This window comes from Pempheris klunzingeri, chromosome 16, assembly GCF_042242105.1.
Source record: "Pempheris klunzingeri isolate RE-2024b chromosome 16, fPemKlu1.hap1, whole genome shotgun sequence".
Lineage (NCBI taxonomy): Eukaryota > Metazoa > Chordata > Actinopteri > Acropomatiformes > Pempheridae > Pempheris > Pempheris klunzingeri.
In genome coordinates this window covers 23,935,036-23,952,023 of record NC_092027.1, presented here as the reverse complement: position 1 = coordinate 23,952,023, position 16,988 = coordinate 23,935,036, and the positions used below count along the sequence as shown (strand labels likewise).

General features: G+C 42.5%; 2 protein-coding genes across 7 annotated transcripts in view; one reads left to right on the top strand and one right to left on the bottom strand.

Annotated features, from left to right (window-relative positions):
- The window catches only part of LOC139215697 (triple functional domain protein), a 67,976-nt gene extending 63,366 nt beyond the window's left edge, over positions 1–4,610 (bottom strand). For all 6 annotated transcript variants that reach the window (XM_070846734.1, XM_070846735.1, XM_070846736.1 and 3 more), the window contains exon 1: positions 4,323–4,610. In XM_070846734.1, coding sequence (XP_070702835.1) covers positions 4,323–4,392 — 70 coding nt within the window. In that variant the 5' untranslated portion in view covers positions 4,393–4,610. The remainder of the gene's footprint in view (positions 1–4,322) is intronic.
- Positions 4,611–11,226: 6,616 nt separating this feature from the next.
- Positions 11,227–15,769, top strand: cfap90 (cilia and flagella associated protein 90). The gene is made up of 3 exons (XM_070847128.1): positions 11,227–11,356; positions 12,336–12,452; positions 15,590–15,769. The coding sequence occupies exons 1-3, from the start codon at positions 11,240–11,242 to the stop codon at positions 15,767–15,769; spliced, it is 414 nt and encodes a 137-aa protein (XP_070703229.1). The 5' UTR covers positions 11,227–11,239.
- The last annotated feature ends 1,219 nt before the right edge of the window (positions 15,770–16,988 follow it).

Here is a 16,988-nt window from a genome sequence, read left to right as displayed (position 1 = left end):
CTTTAAGCTCACAGGAAACCTTTACTGAGGGACCTCAATCAGTCTCCATCTCCTGGATCAATATCCATTAGTCTCAGACTGCATCTGTGTATGTGTGTGTGTGTGTGTAGACCTCATCCTGAGTGAATGGGCCTGAGTCATAAATGCATGCTCTGGATCAGATTTCTCTCTCACTCCTGTTTGTCTGTTTCACTCTTTCAAGCGCAAACACACGTACACACCGATGCTCATTCAAACATACAGACCGACCTTGTGAACGGCGTGTTGCAGCCTCTAAACACTCATTCATGTAGGCTCAGCAGTGCGGATTGCAGGACTTTTCCCTCTACTGAGAATAATGTCCTACTCTACCAACAAGTAATAACCATATGAAATCAACACTAGATCAGCGTGTTAGTCATCGGTGCAGCCAAAGATATGTTTGGAGTGGGAATAACGTGATGATTGACAACATGCCACAACAAAACTCCCCTTTCAGAGCTCTGGGGCCTAGGTATTAATTCCAGTCTGGAGGACAGGGGAGAGAGACGGGGGGAAGCTCTTTCTTTTTATTAGTTGTCATTTTGCATCAGGACGAAGAGACCCGACACGACGCAACAAGAATGCAAGAGGGAGGAAAACATGAAACAGACATTGGCGAATGAACACTCAGACAGCAGGCAGTCAGACAGAGAGTTAGGAAGAACGCAAAGAGGGAGGACATGGGAAAGACAAAGAGACCAAATGCCGAAGGTTGGAAAAAGAGATGAGGATGGAGCTGGGGACGGAGAGGAAAAAAAAAAAAACTTAGCCTGTGGCAAGACACTCAAACCTGTGCATGTCAAAACAAGACTCCCAGATCTATGAGGAGGAAGTTCAGGAGCAAAACAAAGAGGAGGGGAGCCCGAACGTGACACTCAAGCCTTCTAACAAGCTTACTGTACAAAGCTGTTGGTAGAATATCTATACTCAGGCCTACAGTGGTTTCACTACTAACATGACCATGAACAAGGAATCTCTACGTAGAACTGTCTTTTAGTCAATAACCATTCAAATTAATTCAGTACCAGTTGGGTTCTGAGAAAACTTAAGATTGTGTACGATATGAACCAGACATGGTGCTCAGAAATGTGCAGAAAAGTGTTTCTGATGACCGCAGTAGCTACACATTGGTTGCAGACAAAAGATAATGGACATGAGTTGGACTTACCCAAAACCAATCTCATATTTGCAGTAAATTTCTGTCTGTAATTATCAGTATTGACACAGTAGGTGGTCTTGTCAGTCACTGCCCTGTTGCGCTGAGTGACATCTGCACACTACTGATGGCACCAGGCGCTCTCGGTGGGGCGGGGGGCACAACGACACTGAAGCAGCATCCATCGATGGGCATAAATCACGGGCCGTATTTTATTTAAAAACCAGCCGTTTGTATGTGTGCAGCACAATCAGTAACACACATCTCATCATCAGTGCCAAGTATACATTTATAGGTGCGTTCAACAAGGTGTGCCGCTTGTGAGGAAAACAAAAGCATAAGCTCCTAACGGATCTTCATATGAGATGGGAGGTAGATATAATAAAGGGTCAGATCAGTCTCAACGATAATGAACGCACACAGAGGGATTATCAAATGTATTTACAGATATATAACTTGCTCAACATAAATATTTCTCACTTCACGCACAAAAATGTATCGTTGTATATAAATGACAAATGAATTTGTGGTTCGCATCTGTATTGACGATCTATTATTGTGGCGATTAAGGGAATGTTGCAAGTACTGACTGCCCTGAAAGTTAAATACTTATTCGACAATCAGTGTTAAATATTCTTGTGATGTTTTCCGCCAGCACCAGACAGTGGCATGAAATGATCCTTTGAGTGGGCTTTTGTCAAAAACGGTTTTCATCGTTCCCACAATTTCTCCCCCCCCCCCACCCACGAATTCAGCAGCAGCAGTCCCACCAATGCTACAAAAACGCAAGCGCAATAAAAACTAATTATCTGTGCCAAATGCTTCTCTCAAACAAAGACATAAAGTGAATACACAGTTTAAGTGCTCTATTGGTAAATAAAGAGCTGTTTCTCAGCTACAAACTAAAGCAGGAGCAGATGGGCTTGTGGTAATAAGAAAAGGGGACATAGCTAAACATTTAATTATACAACAGATTAGCAGCAGATCTGATTAACAATGAAGCAGAATGGCTGCAGCTGTGCGCCATCAACAAAACATACAGAGTGTGGTTGTTGCAAGTGAGTTACAGGATGCCTCTCGCCTCTCTCCCTTAGAGGAAGGCATCAGATCAGCTCTATACAGATACTGAACCGAACCTCTGTGCTTATTATCTCACTAGACACAAAACCACAGGAGCCAGAGGCTGGATGTCAATACTCTGCATTCTCGTCCTTGTTTACACCGCCCTGACTGCACTTCAAAATCTCAGTTCTCCCACAACAGATCTACAAATGACTGTGCACTAGAACAGCCAGTGATTTGGCTTATGAACAGCACACACGCTGCATTAGCATTCTTGTAGATTACAGTTTAATATTTGAATAATGCACACTTTATTATACAACTAGACATGTACTACACCAGTAGCTATTGGTTCCTCGGGAAACTTGCTTAAAATAAGCACCAACGGTAAGCTGCCAGAGCTAGAGGAGTTAGATGATGACACTGGTAGACATGACATCAGGCGCTGGATCTAATTCACTGCTTGCACCCAGCGGACACAGCTTCATGGGTATCTGGCATACAGTGCAGCCCATTCGCTCTGCAGCTTTTTCAAGTCAAAGGCCCACAAATGGACAAGCATTTGCCAATGGATCACCACTTCATTCAAGTGTTTGCCACCAAACTCTGATTAAAAATAGATTATTGATGTTTGAACCAACTGTATAAATTGTATGCAGCAGGCCTGGGCAACAGAATAATAAATAAAGAGCTCTTTACAGATGGTTTCACTGTGCAAAGGCTCCTGGGTGGATTTACCATACATTTCCAGACTCCTTGAATCCCTCGGACCCCTGGTATTCAGTTTCTATGCCATTGTTGCAGCCTATGAAATCACTGTAGGCCTGTGTTTGGACTTCAAGTCACGGTCCTTCCTGATCAATTAGCCTAACGTTACTTTGCTAATGTTAACAATCAGTACACGCTAGTGGGCATCATTTTACCAGGTGTTAAAGCAACAGTTTGTGTATGAAATAAATCAGTGTCACTGATATTCTGGGGTCTTATGACGGCCAGCTGACCGTGATATTGTTAGTAGGAAGCCTTCTGGCCTTGACAGCTATGTTCCACAGCTAGCCGCTCCTGCACAGTGCACACCCTGCCTGTGTGTGCCACGCCATGTATTGTTTACATAGCTTGCAAGGTTGTGCTATTTTTTGGCAGCTCAGAAAACAACAAACGGCGAGTTAACGGAATAGTGAATTCAAAACAGACACACACTGTCTATGTTTGTACTTAATACATCTATACGCTGTTTACATACACGCCTGCTTTGTCAACTCACAGGCAAGCTAGCGGTGCTAAACTAGCTAGTTTTGGCTAGCTAGCGAAGCAGACAGGATTCACCAAATCTGATTGAGGATTCACTAGCTTACAGGCTAACACGGGCTAAGCTAATGTCGAAACTAGTTAGTTAACACGCCAGTCCATTATCGGACAGCCCTGACCTGCTTCTTAACTGGCTTCAGCTTAATCTACAGCCACTCCACTGGATTTAGACAAAATATGTAATCCAGAAGTCATTTTAACGTTTAAAGTGTTTTAATCTTACTAACAAAAAGTCTCTTTGCTCCGATTGTGTCTGGCTCAAACTGGACACTTGAGCTACTGTGTACTGACTCAAACTTACATTCAGCATCCTCATTGTAGTACTGGAAGTACTGTAGTTTGAATAATGCAGTGGAGAGGACTAAACACAGGGTAATACATTTGAAGAACGGGAACTGAAACATAGCTAGCCAAGCACAGCCAAATCGAGGAGAGGTGTCCGAAGATGGAACTCGGAGACCTAGCACTGTAGCTAACGTTGCCAGGCTACACAGTCCAGATGGGCTGTGAGATGTATGTTAGTTAGAGAAACGCACTCAAGGAACACATTATCAAAGGTTTCTACATTTGCGTTGGTCGTTGTTATTTGTTGTGTCTTCAACAACTTACAACAACAGCTGTGAAATTCATCGGCTAAAGCTATCCATATCCTTCTCTGTCTGCGCCCCCAAAACAGTCAACACGGACGGGAACAATGTCCCTACCGGAGCCGTACCAAAGGGCGCCGCTCTCACTGGAGCTCAGTCCGACCCCCTTCGCTCGTTTTGGGGCTTACCGGTCTTGAAGAACGCCGCTATGTCGCTGGCGTCCTTAGCCGTCTCCTCCGCTCCTTCCCCGGAGCTCATGGCTGCCACAACCCGAACCTGGAGCTCAGTATCTCCCAAGTAGGTCCCCCCAAAAAATGACAAAAAGATGGCACAAAATCACTTCTGTCCCGACAAAAGCGCCATGAAAGACACACGGACGGCTGCGGCGACTCGTGGACGCTAGCAGTGCCATCTGCACACCTCCATCTTGGGGTAACGTAATTGGAAACGATCAGCCGGGGGCACCGGGTTCCTCCTCGGAGTGGAGCCGAGGGGAGAGTAGCTGTAGCGCCGAGGAGGTGGGGCGGGAGGGGCCGGGTCGCCGCTCGGTGAATCTCCGTCAGCTTTCGGAAACGAGCAGACGGCGGGTCATCAAGGACCGACGGCGGTCACTGTGTGCGCGCCCATGTGTCCAACTCCCAGTGCAAAGTAGGGCATTAAAAACCAAAGAGGGCTCCACACGGACGAAAACAGGCTCCACACAGCCTGTCAGTGGCGATCATCGTGTGAATGACAGGCTCACAGGCTGTGTGTAACACCAGCCGTCTAATCTAACCAATGATGCGACACACTGCTGGGAAAAGACCAAGTTTTGGGGAATTTAACCGACTGTGATTCATGTGCTCACTGTTGGTTGTTTCTGTGCTGTTTCCATATAAAGTGTGTGAGTGTTTAGTTAGTCACTCTTTAAGGGAGGGGCCGAGTAATTGGTCATGTTACCCAGGATGAAACCCCTGCAGAAAAGGTCAGCTGTTTTGATTGAGGCTTCCGTCTCGGCATCTCTTTCCTCCAACCTCTGAGAGCTGAGCTGTGTTACTGGTGCCATCTGCTGGTTGGAGCCGTGAACTGATGCTCCAGTGCTCAAAGTCTCCCTATATAGTGAGAATATGACAGTAAGAAACGTGAGTTCATCACAGTAATAACTCTTGTGCATCAATTAACCCCACAGCTTATAATATCTTTGCTGAATGACCTTCAGACGCTAAAGAAAACCCGCACCTTGTGTTAGAAACCTCCCAGCAGTCTGATGTGCCCTAGAGCGGGACACAATCACTGAAACTCCATGGAGACCTGCAATGAAAAAAGCACATAGGCTACTGTAATCACAAACATATTATGGAATATTTCATTCTGGCTTCTTTCCAGAATAACATATAACAGGGCAGCACAAAACAAAATGTTCATAAAACTGAATCAACACCTGTCTAAAGCAGAAGTTTCATGAAGGTTGCTGTCACTGCATTAGTATGAACTGTAGGCCTGCAGTGTCTAATGACTTAGCAACTGAGTGTAATATTAGGAAAGAATGTGTGAAGTAAAAACAGGCATTGGAAAAATAAGCTGGAGTAAAATAAATGAACTGCTGTAAACTCTGCTATTGTGAAAAGAAGTTGAAATAATATTTCATAATCCATCACATATTTTGTCTGTAAATCTTCTCATGGTTATTGTGTGTCTATACACACACACTGATTGAAGCCTCATGCTGCGAACAGCATTTGAGATCGTCAGAAAAATGCTGCTTGCTTGCAGATTACGACACACTCAGCATCGTCACTACGTGGGACTCCTTTAATGTCAAGTAAATATTTTCTGGGTCAGAAGAGAAGGTATTTCTAGTAACGAGAGCACTGCAGCGTGGCTGCGTGCTCAAAGTGCTTTGACAAGTATCCCGCATACACAAACACACACGCTGCACAGCATGCCACAAATGATTTCTTGTGAGTAAAAATGTTGACATTGACTAACTGTTGCAGACACGTAGCAGCAGATAGTAGGGTGATTTATCGATGAGGTGACATTTTAGTGTTCTTTTACAACTGGGACTTTATGACTGGCTTTGAAAGTGACCTTTAGCTGTAATCTATTCAATACAGTCAGCACAGGGTCACAGATCAGCCTTACTTCTGCTATCTTTCCTCGCTGCCCTCTTTGGTTGCCATGTTATCCAGGCTTGAATATGGCCAAGAGCAGTGTTACTCATGGTGTGGCCCACGGGCCACTGGCGGCCCTCAGAAACATTATGTGTGGCCCCTGAAGCTGACATGAAACACAGGCATTATATCTTAACTATCAACAGCCTAAGTTTAACACACTACTAAACAACTGAATCAAACAGCACCCTAATAAGGCCCCGATCAGACAGAGCAAGCAGCCTGGGGTGACTTTTTCTAATATCTTCTAATCTTGTTATTGTTGTTATCTTCTAATATCTTGCTTGCTGCTTTTGTATTGGTAAGCACCTCGTGTGTTTGCTGCTCTGTGCGTCTCATGTTTTTGCAGGAGCACCCTGCACCTCGAGTTGGAAAGCACCCAACACAGCAAGCTGCTATTTGTTAAATTGTGGGCTTCAACAAAAAAAAAAAGCATTGTGGAACTCAGGGCCTAAAAAGCATATGTCAGGTTGGGAATAAGTTGTAGAAAGCCACTGGTCGCCTGGCAACTAGTGGTGCCTTGCAGGCGTTGTGGGAATCCTGTTTGGCCCACGTAAGTTATGACAGTGCTGTTAGTTCAAGTTAGTTAAAAGGATGTGGAAGTGAGATAGAAAGCCTACTGTGGGAAAAACAAACATGCATATTTTAGGAGAAAAAGAGGAGTGATCCGTCTTACGGGTGAATTTGATCCTCGAGGAAATGAATGCTTCAAGCCACTTTGAGACCACTCACAAATCCTGTGGCAAGTTGATCGGTGAAGAGCGGTGAACAGTTAGGCTGAACAGTTTCAGTGAGTTAACAATAAGTCTCCACAAATCTAATGTAAAGTAGTGAAGCTGTAACACACGCTGGCTATGAGGCAGCTCGTGAAAGTGTTTGCCACCTTAAGGTACTGGTCATACCAGACCACCTACGGCTGCAGCAACTAAACCTCTGAGTGTATTCAGTTGGATACGGGTGCATTTTATTTCTCATGCATTCAGCTTTTAATTTATAGGAGGAAGAATGTGTTTTTTCTTCTTTAAAAAGTTCTATAGTCTCACTGCAGGTTTTGGTGACCCACTGTGCTGCAACTAGAATTAATATCTTTTTATTTCCAGGCTCTTACCAGGTGAGGCTGCCAGAATGAAAGAATAAGAACTGTGCTTGTTGTTAGTATACCTAAAGTTGACTGCCTTTATTTGTGCCATTGCTTTTCTACTGGAGCTGTGCCAATTTAAAGCAGGCTCATAGGCCTTCGCACATATTTTGATATGAAAATACATTTTTAAGTTAGGGAAATGTTATTTTATCGATCTTTTCATTGCGGTCTTTGCTTATGAAGATGTTTTGTACATTGACATATTTCACGCTTTCATAGCCTCTACTGTTACTGGTGATGTGTGGATGTTGGTGTAGTACTCGTCATGTCCAGCAGGGGGGACACTGATACTAGTGATCAGCTGGCTTTTTTCCACAGACAGACATTAATGTTGGCTGGAGAATTGCTGAGATGCGTCTCTCCCCTCTTCTCTCTTCAAAATCCTTAAATCACATCACTATTTCACACAAGAAAGCATTGAGTGATCTGCAACCTACACCAGTAGTGACAGAGACACCAACCTGATGGACAACATGGTCTTGGTGATCTTTTTTTTTTACAGGCCTTGAGTATGTTTTTGTCAAAACCCCTGTTCTTATATTCAAGGCAAAACGATCCCAAATATAGGTGAGTAACATCTTTAGGTGTGGTTCAATCACATTTGATCTACACTGGCGGCAGCACAAGCAAACAAGCCCTACAACTGTCTCCACGTTTTCATTCAGATGTTGTTGAGCTCTGATTGGTGCACAGGAACACGTGACATCACAGTTTCCCCTGCTTAAAATCGACGAGTAAAGACAGGGCTAACAGACAAATGTGGAAATGTCACATGTGAAATAACCAAAAGTGTGTAAACTTTTGTGTTCCTGTAGGAGGCCATTGCTTATAGTTAGACACCGATTGAGAAAATTGTTTTTCTGTGCCTTTAATAATCCTGATGAAATACATGAAGTCTTCTCTGTTTTTTTATTTATTTAAATTTCTCTCCAGGAACATGCTTAGCATTTTATGAGTCATTTGCTGTCTGGGTTGACTGGATTAGTTGGTTGTTTAATAATTTTGACCTTTATTATTCACTGATTTTTGCACAAGGACTCATGTATACCTGGCTTCATACTGATGAGGGCTTCTACTTTGAATGATATAAAACGTGCCAATAGGATAAAGCGTAGCATCCAGGTCCATATTAATATATCTGAAGCAATGGGAAAATATACAGATGAGAGCAAGGCTCAGTAACACAGTAGCCACTTCCATTTAATAACTCAGGACCACTGAATGGGCGACCCCTGCCTTCGGGTGCTTTCATTCCCACAGTGACTCCTGCCAAATAGCAATATATCCCTCTGAAATGTCAGCAGTAATTACTCCTGTGCTCTGAGACAACCTCTAAAATGAAAGAAAGCAGGTGGTGATCATGCTCCGTCTCCCTGTCTCTGTCTATCTGTCTGTCTGTCTGTCTTTGTCCTCATATCTCTACTGTCCTGCACGTCATTGTTGTTGGAAACCTCTTGAACTGCGCTGCTGGATCTCTGGCAGTTTTATCAAAATTTGTGCTCCCTTGCTTTCACTGAGATTCAGGGCTTTCTGTTGTGCCTCTGTGTGAGTGTGTGTGAGTGTGTGTGTGTGTGTGTGTGTGTGTGTTGTGGTCACGGCGCAGTGAGTGGTGTCCTCTTATTGGCCACCCCCTGCTGCTCTGTCGTAATTATGTGGAAGGAGACAACAATAACAGCAGGTGGGGCTGGCAGACACACACACACACACACACACACACACACACACACACACACACACACAAATAAGGTGTGTCACTATGCCATGGCTGTCATCTCCAAAATGGAAAAAGCTGAGAGGTTAACTGGACCACTATGTGGACAATGTAAGCTTTCTATCACTGTGTAAGACACATACACACACACACACACACACACTCAGCGAAGGTGTCTGTGTATCATCAGATGGATTAAAACGTCTTTGTGTCTGTGTGTCAGAGGCTGATAGAGGCAGGCACATACATACACAGCCTCTAAAATTCCTTTTGTGCCTGTTTTGTGTGTCACAAAATAAAAAAATAAAGTATTTCTATCAAAATATATACTTTTCTATTCTCAGTTTTGTTTTTTAAAAATATGATTCAACCCAAGAAGTTTGACATTTTGGGAAACAGGCTTGTCAACATTCTTGCCAAGAGTTAGATGAGAAGATCGATGCCACTCTCATGTTAAATATGACGCTACAATCAGCATCTGATTACATTATTGCAGCATAAAGACTGACAATGAGGGGAAACTGCTCGCCTGCCTCGACAAGACGAGCTCCCCAGAACCTCTGTGATGCTGTTGTGTTATGTTGAGGCTCTTTTATTTGGATCAGCACAGCAACTTTCTGGAGTCTCATCATTATCAGGTGGGGTTGCCAGGCAACCAGATAATTTCCAGGAATTTAAAGGAATGATTTGACATTTTCAGAGAAACGCTCTCTGGCAGAGAGTTAGATGAGAAGATTGACACCATTCTCGTATGCGTCTGTTAAGAATGAAGCTGCAGCCGGCAGTCGAAAACCTTAGCTTAGCACCAAGACTGGAAACAGGGGGAATACCTATCGCCTGGCTCTGTCCAAAGTCAACATGCTGATCTCATTATTTTAATCTGCACAAAATTCAAAATGTAAAAAAATATAACATGGTGCTTCCCAAAATGTCAAACTCTTCCTTTGAGGATACAATATTATGTTGTTTTGTAGGACTGTGTTTGGCAAGATTAACTTGAGGTAAGCCATCTGAATCTTTAAGTGCAGGTGAAGGACTGGGAGCTTATTTATACTTTATCTGCAGCCGCAGCAATAGGACTTTGTTGTGAATCATAACTGAACCACATACTCCGCACTGTGCTTGAGGCACAGTCTGTCCACTGTTATAAATTGATCCTGCTGCCAGAAGACAATGTACACCGCATCTGCCAGGGAGAGACCTTCGAAGGACCTTCAAGGGACAAGTGTTATTAGCACAAAGGAAGATAGTGGTGCAACTGCACATGGGTGTGCTGTCACTTTATTTTGATAGGCCACTGTTGACTCTACAGTCTCCCAGTAGTACTTCAAGAGTCTATCAGCAAACAGGCAATTTGGTCAGTATTTTTCTGTGAGTATCAGTATTTTACAACTATAATATAATGTAGAACAATTAAGGAACTTGCATAAGGAACTTGGTGTAGGGGTATGTTTGAATGTAGTTCAGCATTACCATACAATATGACAACAGTCTCTTAAATCAGTTTCATATGCAAATTGGAATATAAGAATCATTGTATTGGCCTCCCCCAAGTTGCTAATTGAAAAAACAAATAAAACGTCATCAGTGATTGATGGTAAAAGCAAGGCACCTGTGACAATGTACTTAATAATCCCCCCTGTGGCTTTCCGCCTTGTTTTTTCCTGCAGCAAAAATAGCTCTGCGCTTCCACAAAAGGGGTGCATTAGTAACCATTTCCCACCAGGACACATAGTAAAGTAAGGCTTTCAGCTAAATCAGTTTAAATTGGATAATATGATCTAAACAATTAATAAAGCAGCCTTAGACAAAAAGAGACAATGTTGGTGTAATGAAATGTATATATAAATGTATAATGATATGTATTAATGTGTGTGTGGTATACCTATGAGACTATCTGTCTCAGTACAGACACATTTAGGTTACATGTAGCTCTGGAAGTGTCTGAATTACAGACAGTCACTAGAGCCAGTGAACGCAGCAGGGGAGAGGGTTGAATCAGTATCCTAGCAACCACGGACGCCAGCGCTGCCTCGCCTTAGTGGAGATTCAGTTTTCTGATGTTTTACCACCGTGACTGAGTGACTTTTAGCCAAGAACATGGACGTTTCACTGCAGGCTCAAACCAAACCGCTCTCCGCCTTGACTGCGTTCAGTTACATCCCACCACGGCGGAAGGAGCCAAGAGAAACGGCCTACTTTAACAGAGACTCAAAGGTAGAGTTGGGCGCTGGGATTTAAACTTTGTTGCTAGCCGTGCTAAGCTAGCTGCACTGCTAATGTAGCTAGCTAGCTGAAAATATTCATATTCATCATTATACAGAAAAAATTTACTTAAATGATCAAAAATAAGTACTCATTGTGCAGTCAGGGATTTACTATTATATCTAATGTTTTTCGGATTCATATGGCTGTGGTGTTAATGTTTGTGTTGCATTTTACTGATGTAGGTGTTTAAGGTTGAACTTTCAGCTATTGGGAGGTTTAATCTATAGCATTATATCATATTCTATAAACTGTCCTTCTCATCAGTTCACAAAACAGCCTGTTTTCACCTTTGGGACAATGCATTTTACAGCTAATCCAGTTTTCTTTTTCTCAACCAATGAAAGGACTTTAATCCTGCAGCATATCAGAACATTCACATGGAAAGAAGTGTTTTTCAGTGAATAAGAAGGATATTTAAAGCTGCCATGTAAATGTAGTGGAGTAAAAAGTACAATGTTGAAAAATTCAAAGTAGCATGAAATGGAAATACTCAAGTAAATTTTGAAGTACCTCAAGTACAGTACAGTACTTGAGTAAATTCACTTAGTCATATTTCACCACTGAGCTGAGGTGTGCTGCAGACGAAGGAAGCACAGGAGGGAATAATGAATGAGTCCCTGTCAGTTATAGAAAGATGTGAAAAAGATCATGACACCACTAGCGTAACCTTCGTCCTATAATGACATTACGCCAACGGCATGTGAGGGCCTCCTTTAAATCATTACCTACAACACCCCTGGTGACTGATGCACAGCACCGCTTGCTTTGCTGTAACGTGAACCAATTTCGACAAGAAATTGCTGTGATTGCCGCCTTTGGTTCCACTGCTACCTCCTGCGCGTCGCCCTGAGTGGCACAGAATGATCCCCTTCTGTTTGAGGACAGGCTCTGAATGATAAACACCAGTTCACCGTCTCTCCATTGGCAGGCCCCAGAAGTCTCCATGTATGACCACGTCTTCCACCAGGCCGAGGGTTATGACATGAGGTTGCACAGAGACGACAGACAACACTACAAAGGAAGAGGGCTGGACATAAACCAGGAGGTAATAAACACACTGAAGTGGGCATTTTAGTTCTCATTTAAGCTGTTTGAGCTTGCTGATGAGCTCAAACTTGACTTAAATGAATCTGACGAGTGTTTTAAAGCTAGCCTCAGTGGCATAGCAGGCTTGTGAGGAATTGTGCTTAACGGTCTCTATCATTCTGCTTTTTTTATTTTAAGAAATCATGACATTATTGATGATAAGCATGTAATATTAATAAATATTAAGATTTACTGTCATTAAAGGAGAACTCCAGTATTTTTAAACCAGGACCCCATTTTTATGTATTTTGAGTCGATCGCCCCAGCTGGCAGCTGAGAACGGGCAACAAACAGGCTAAAATGGCTGTAATGTAATCCTTCAGGGCAATTGAGCTGAATCAAAGTACATCCACTAAAAGTGCATCGACAGGCTCAGACTGTTATTTTAAATGTCTTACATCATTACAGAAAAGACAGACCTGTGAAACCCTTTTTGTTGAACCAGAAACAGCCGTTATGTGGCTCGGTTTAAAGCCACCAGACTCCATTAACAGAAACAGTAATTTTACACTGGAGTTGCTGGTCTGCCGCTACCAATCAGTTAGTTTGTGTGTTTGTTGTTTGTGTTGTGTGACTTTGATGAAGTGGCTGTACATACACTGCTCACAAAAAGTTAGAGATATTCGACTTTCAGGTGAAATTTATGGAAAATGTAAAAAGTGAATGCTACAGTGATATTATATCATGAAAGTAGGGCCTTTAAGTAGAAGCATGCACTGGTGATTTTATTCATCTTAAACTATTTATTTAAAGAAAATCTACCAACAGTGGTAGGTAAACCACAACAAAACATGTTCAGTGTCTCAATAAATTGGGACGTGGCCAAAGGACGTCCACTCCTCTCCTTTCTGTGACTCTTCCAGTCTCTGTATCACTGTTCCAACCTCCTGATGACACTCTGTGACCCTCTAAGCTCAGTGAACACCTCCGTCTGAGGACTTCCTGTTTGAAGCCTCCAGTGTTGAGGTGCTGCTGATCAACTGTTAGGTGTCGTCTTGGTCTCATGATGTCAGAATGTGAACAGCAGGATGAGGAGGACTGTTTAAATACCAATTCTAACTGAAGCAGGAAATGTATTGGTGGATTCATGGATCAAACCTGTTGTGAATGTTGCTGTTAAGCTTCTTGTTAGAGAACAGCAGCTGGTGCAGAAAGTACTGAGACACTGAACAGTTGGACATGTGCATTCAAAGGTTTAGAGAAGGTCACATTAAGTTCACCTGGAAAGGTTAGAATGCATTTTAGGTTCATCCTGAGATTTCACCTGAGAGCTGAATATCCCTGACTTTTTGTGAGTAGTGTATAAAAATAAGGTCCAGTTTTGAAAACAGTTAGAGTTATCCTTGTCTGATGTGTTGAAATTTGTGGACACAGACATGTAAGACACATTTTTAGACTGAAATCATTCCTCCCTTTCAGCTGATCCACCATTGAATGAATGGAACCATGCTGTCAGGGATGACTTTCATATTATGGTCCTGTCTGTTTCTTGTATTACCCTACACAGTTGTTTCACAGTAAGGCGTAATGCCAGCCTGTCGTAATGAGAAAATAAAACTAATGCATTTCAGTTCATTACTTGTTTCCAGCAATAACGTCAGTGGATGCTTCCTCATAGCGCTGACCACCTACACACTTGGCCCACGGACCACAGGCCGCCACATTATAAAGCACTACCGCTGTTTCCTGAACACCAGGAGAATATCCTGCTTATCCTTGCAAACACGAAACTTTTCAAGCTTCAGATTATATTTGCAATATGGCTTTTAGAGTGTTTCATGGATGGGTATGTCAATATATTATGAAAATGAATCCTAAAACAGCATACATTTCAAAATGTTCCATATTTATAAGTCTCTTAACATGTTTTTTACCATGCGGTGACTGACACATGCCTCTAAGTTTTACGGCCTTTGTTTATGGCTCCCTTAGAAGCCATTTCATCTCCATCGAGTAATTATTCATGTCAAGAAAACTAGCTCACAGTGAGTTTCTGGGTCACTGAAAGCAGAGAGGATGATGAACAAAGCAGCCGCACACACACACACACACACACACACACACACGGCTGAGCTCGTAATTAAAGTGAGTTGAGTGGCTGGTCGTCAGCGTTGGTGACAGCTCCTGCTGAATTAGGACGTTTCTGCTCCTCAATTCACATTTGAATATGAATTAAAAATCTATTTATTGTATAAACTATTCAGAGGATAATGGCAGTGTGTTATTTTTCTCTCCAGTCTCCAGCTATGGCTTATGCAAATGTCAACCCACCAGTGAATCTGCCACAGCCAGAAGCAGGTCCTGTCTGTTCTGCAGATAGTCAGTCTGACCTCCCTGAAGTCAGACGCTCCCAGTGCTCAAAAAATCTGTTGGAGAAGCTCACACAGAGACACACTGCTGCTCTGAGTAATACCGAGCAATGCATGGACTTTAATTTATAACATTACGGTGTTGCTAATAATTTAATTTGTCTGGTGGCAGTCATCTTTTCAGAGCGCACATACTGCAATGATTAGTGTAGGAAAATTACATTTTACATGCAGCCATAGAGCGTAACACCTGAAGCTATGTCCCACCCTTCCCTCTCAGTGCTAAAACGTAGTCACTGGGCAAACTGTGGTGCCAAAAATGGCTCCACAAACCAGTACGACAGCACTTTAGCCACCTCTTAATACATTCAATATAACCCATAACCATGTATAACGCATATATGACCATATGGCCGTATCAAAATCATTTCTGAAAAATGTACAAAGCTTCCTGTGCACATTTTTTCACAGCAGACAGTTTGTATTGTCGTACTAAAAACTACTGGTAGTCCTAATACTGTTAACAATGGCTGTGTTGAATTTTGGTGTTGTTAGTTAGTCAGGACCCCAGAACTGCTACACCTAGCTGGCATGCAGCCGTCAGGAATGTTACACCTGTAACACCTGTATGCCAAATTGTATTCTGTGAAAAAGAAGGTATTCCCCAAATCGTTCAGCTCAAACACTGGATAATGGATCCTCCATTTTATTTTTTGCTTCATTAAAAGAACACACAATAACGTCTTTCATGTGTATCTCTGTGCCTTTTTGTCCCGCTCACCCTCAGGAGCAGTCCAGAGCTGTCCCGGTGCGCTCCTCCTCAGAGTACGGCCGCCGTCCTGTCCCCGTCCTCTACCAACCGGGCCGGCAGCACGCTCGTGTGGCCTGCATAAAAGCTGAATTTTTCATGAAAAATGGGATCATCTGGAACGTGGCAGAAGGATTCGGGTCAGTGGCCCCTATCTGACAGCCTGAAGTATCCTGCCTGAGATCAAAGAGCTCGTTCTCTCTGTGAAAGCATTTACCAATAAACCAGTGCTGTAGTGCCTAGACTTCATTTACTTGATGGATGGATAGTAAAGAAATCAAACAGTTACAGTTACATATAGATTATATAGTTACAAATAGTTATATTAAGTGAAACAGTATCTGTCAAAAGACCCTAAAGAATAGACTAGACTTTCCAGGAAGCTCCAGCTGCATTTTCTAGTTTGAGGCTGAAATAGCTCCGACAGTATGAGCGTCACCTGAAGGCCTAAAGGACAGTCTGTAACTCATAATGCCTTCTAGTTATTACAGCTGAATATTGCACATAATAGCAAAGATCATAGTATTAGAGTTCGGATTTCTTTCTTCAGTTGTTTTTGTTATGATCCCTCCACTGAACGTGCCTCTTACTACTGAGAGATTCATTTACATAAACCGTAGAAGTTACAGTCACCGTATGTCTGTGTAGATTCACATTCAACACTTTAAACATCCCTCCTCTGTTTCCTCTGATGCTGCTGATTTTGTGTTACTGTCTTATGTAAACACAGTTCTCTTTGATTTGCAAATTCTTGGATTATTTTTGAGTAGAGATTCTGAACCCACACAACTCAAGACCATCCTCCTCCATAATAGGATTTTTTTTGGAGCACAGACACGTCTTGTTTGCCTCTGCACTCTGGCAGAAACAGACCCTTTATTCTTAGAAATGATGTGGTATTTGAATCTCTTTGGTGTTCAAATGGCAGTGTTTATTTATGAGGATTAGGAGCTAATAGACGAGGTGGTGTTTCACAAGTGGAAAGAGAGAAATAGTCGAGTAAAATGACAATTAGCGCTTGGTAACAAACGCCTTCATAAAACGAAGGTTTCACACCTCAGTCAGCAGATTTCTGCGTGTTGCATCATGGTGCATTTCACCTGGACGCTCTTTATTAGTTCTCCATGTATTTGCTGTACACGTCACCTCTAACGCTCCTATTTTATAAATCTTCTAGAAGAAAACATATCTCTGGTATACTCTGATAAAGCCTTAAGTATTCATTCAAAAAAACACAAAATGTTAACCACGACAAGTAGTATTTGTAAACCAGAGGGTATAGTGGTTACACAGATGCTAACATATCACCATGTTACATTTACAGGAATGGTATGACATTTTGAATAATCCACCTGTTTGTTTTCTGGTGGAGAGATAA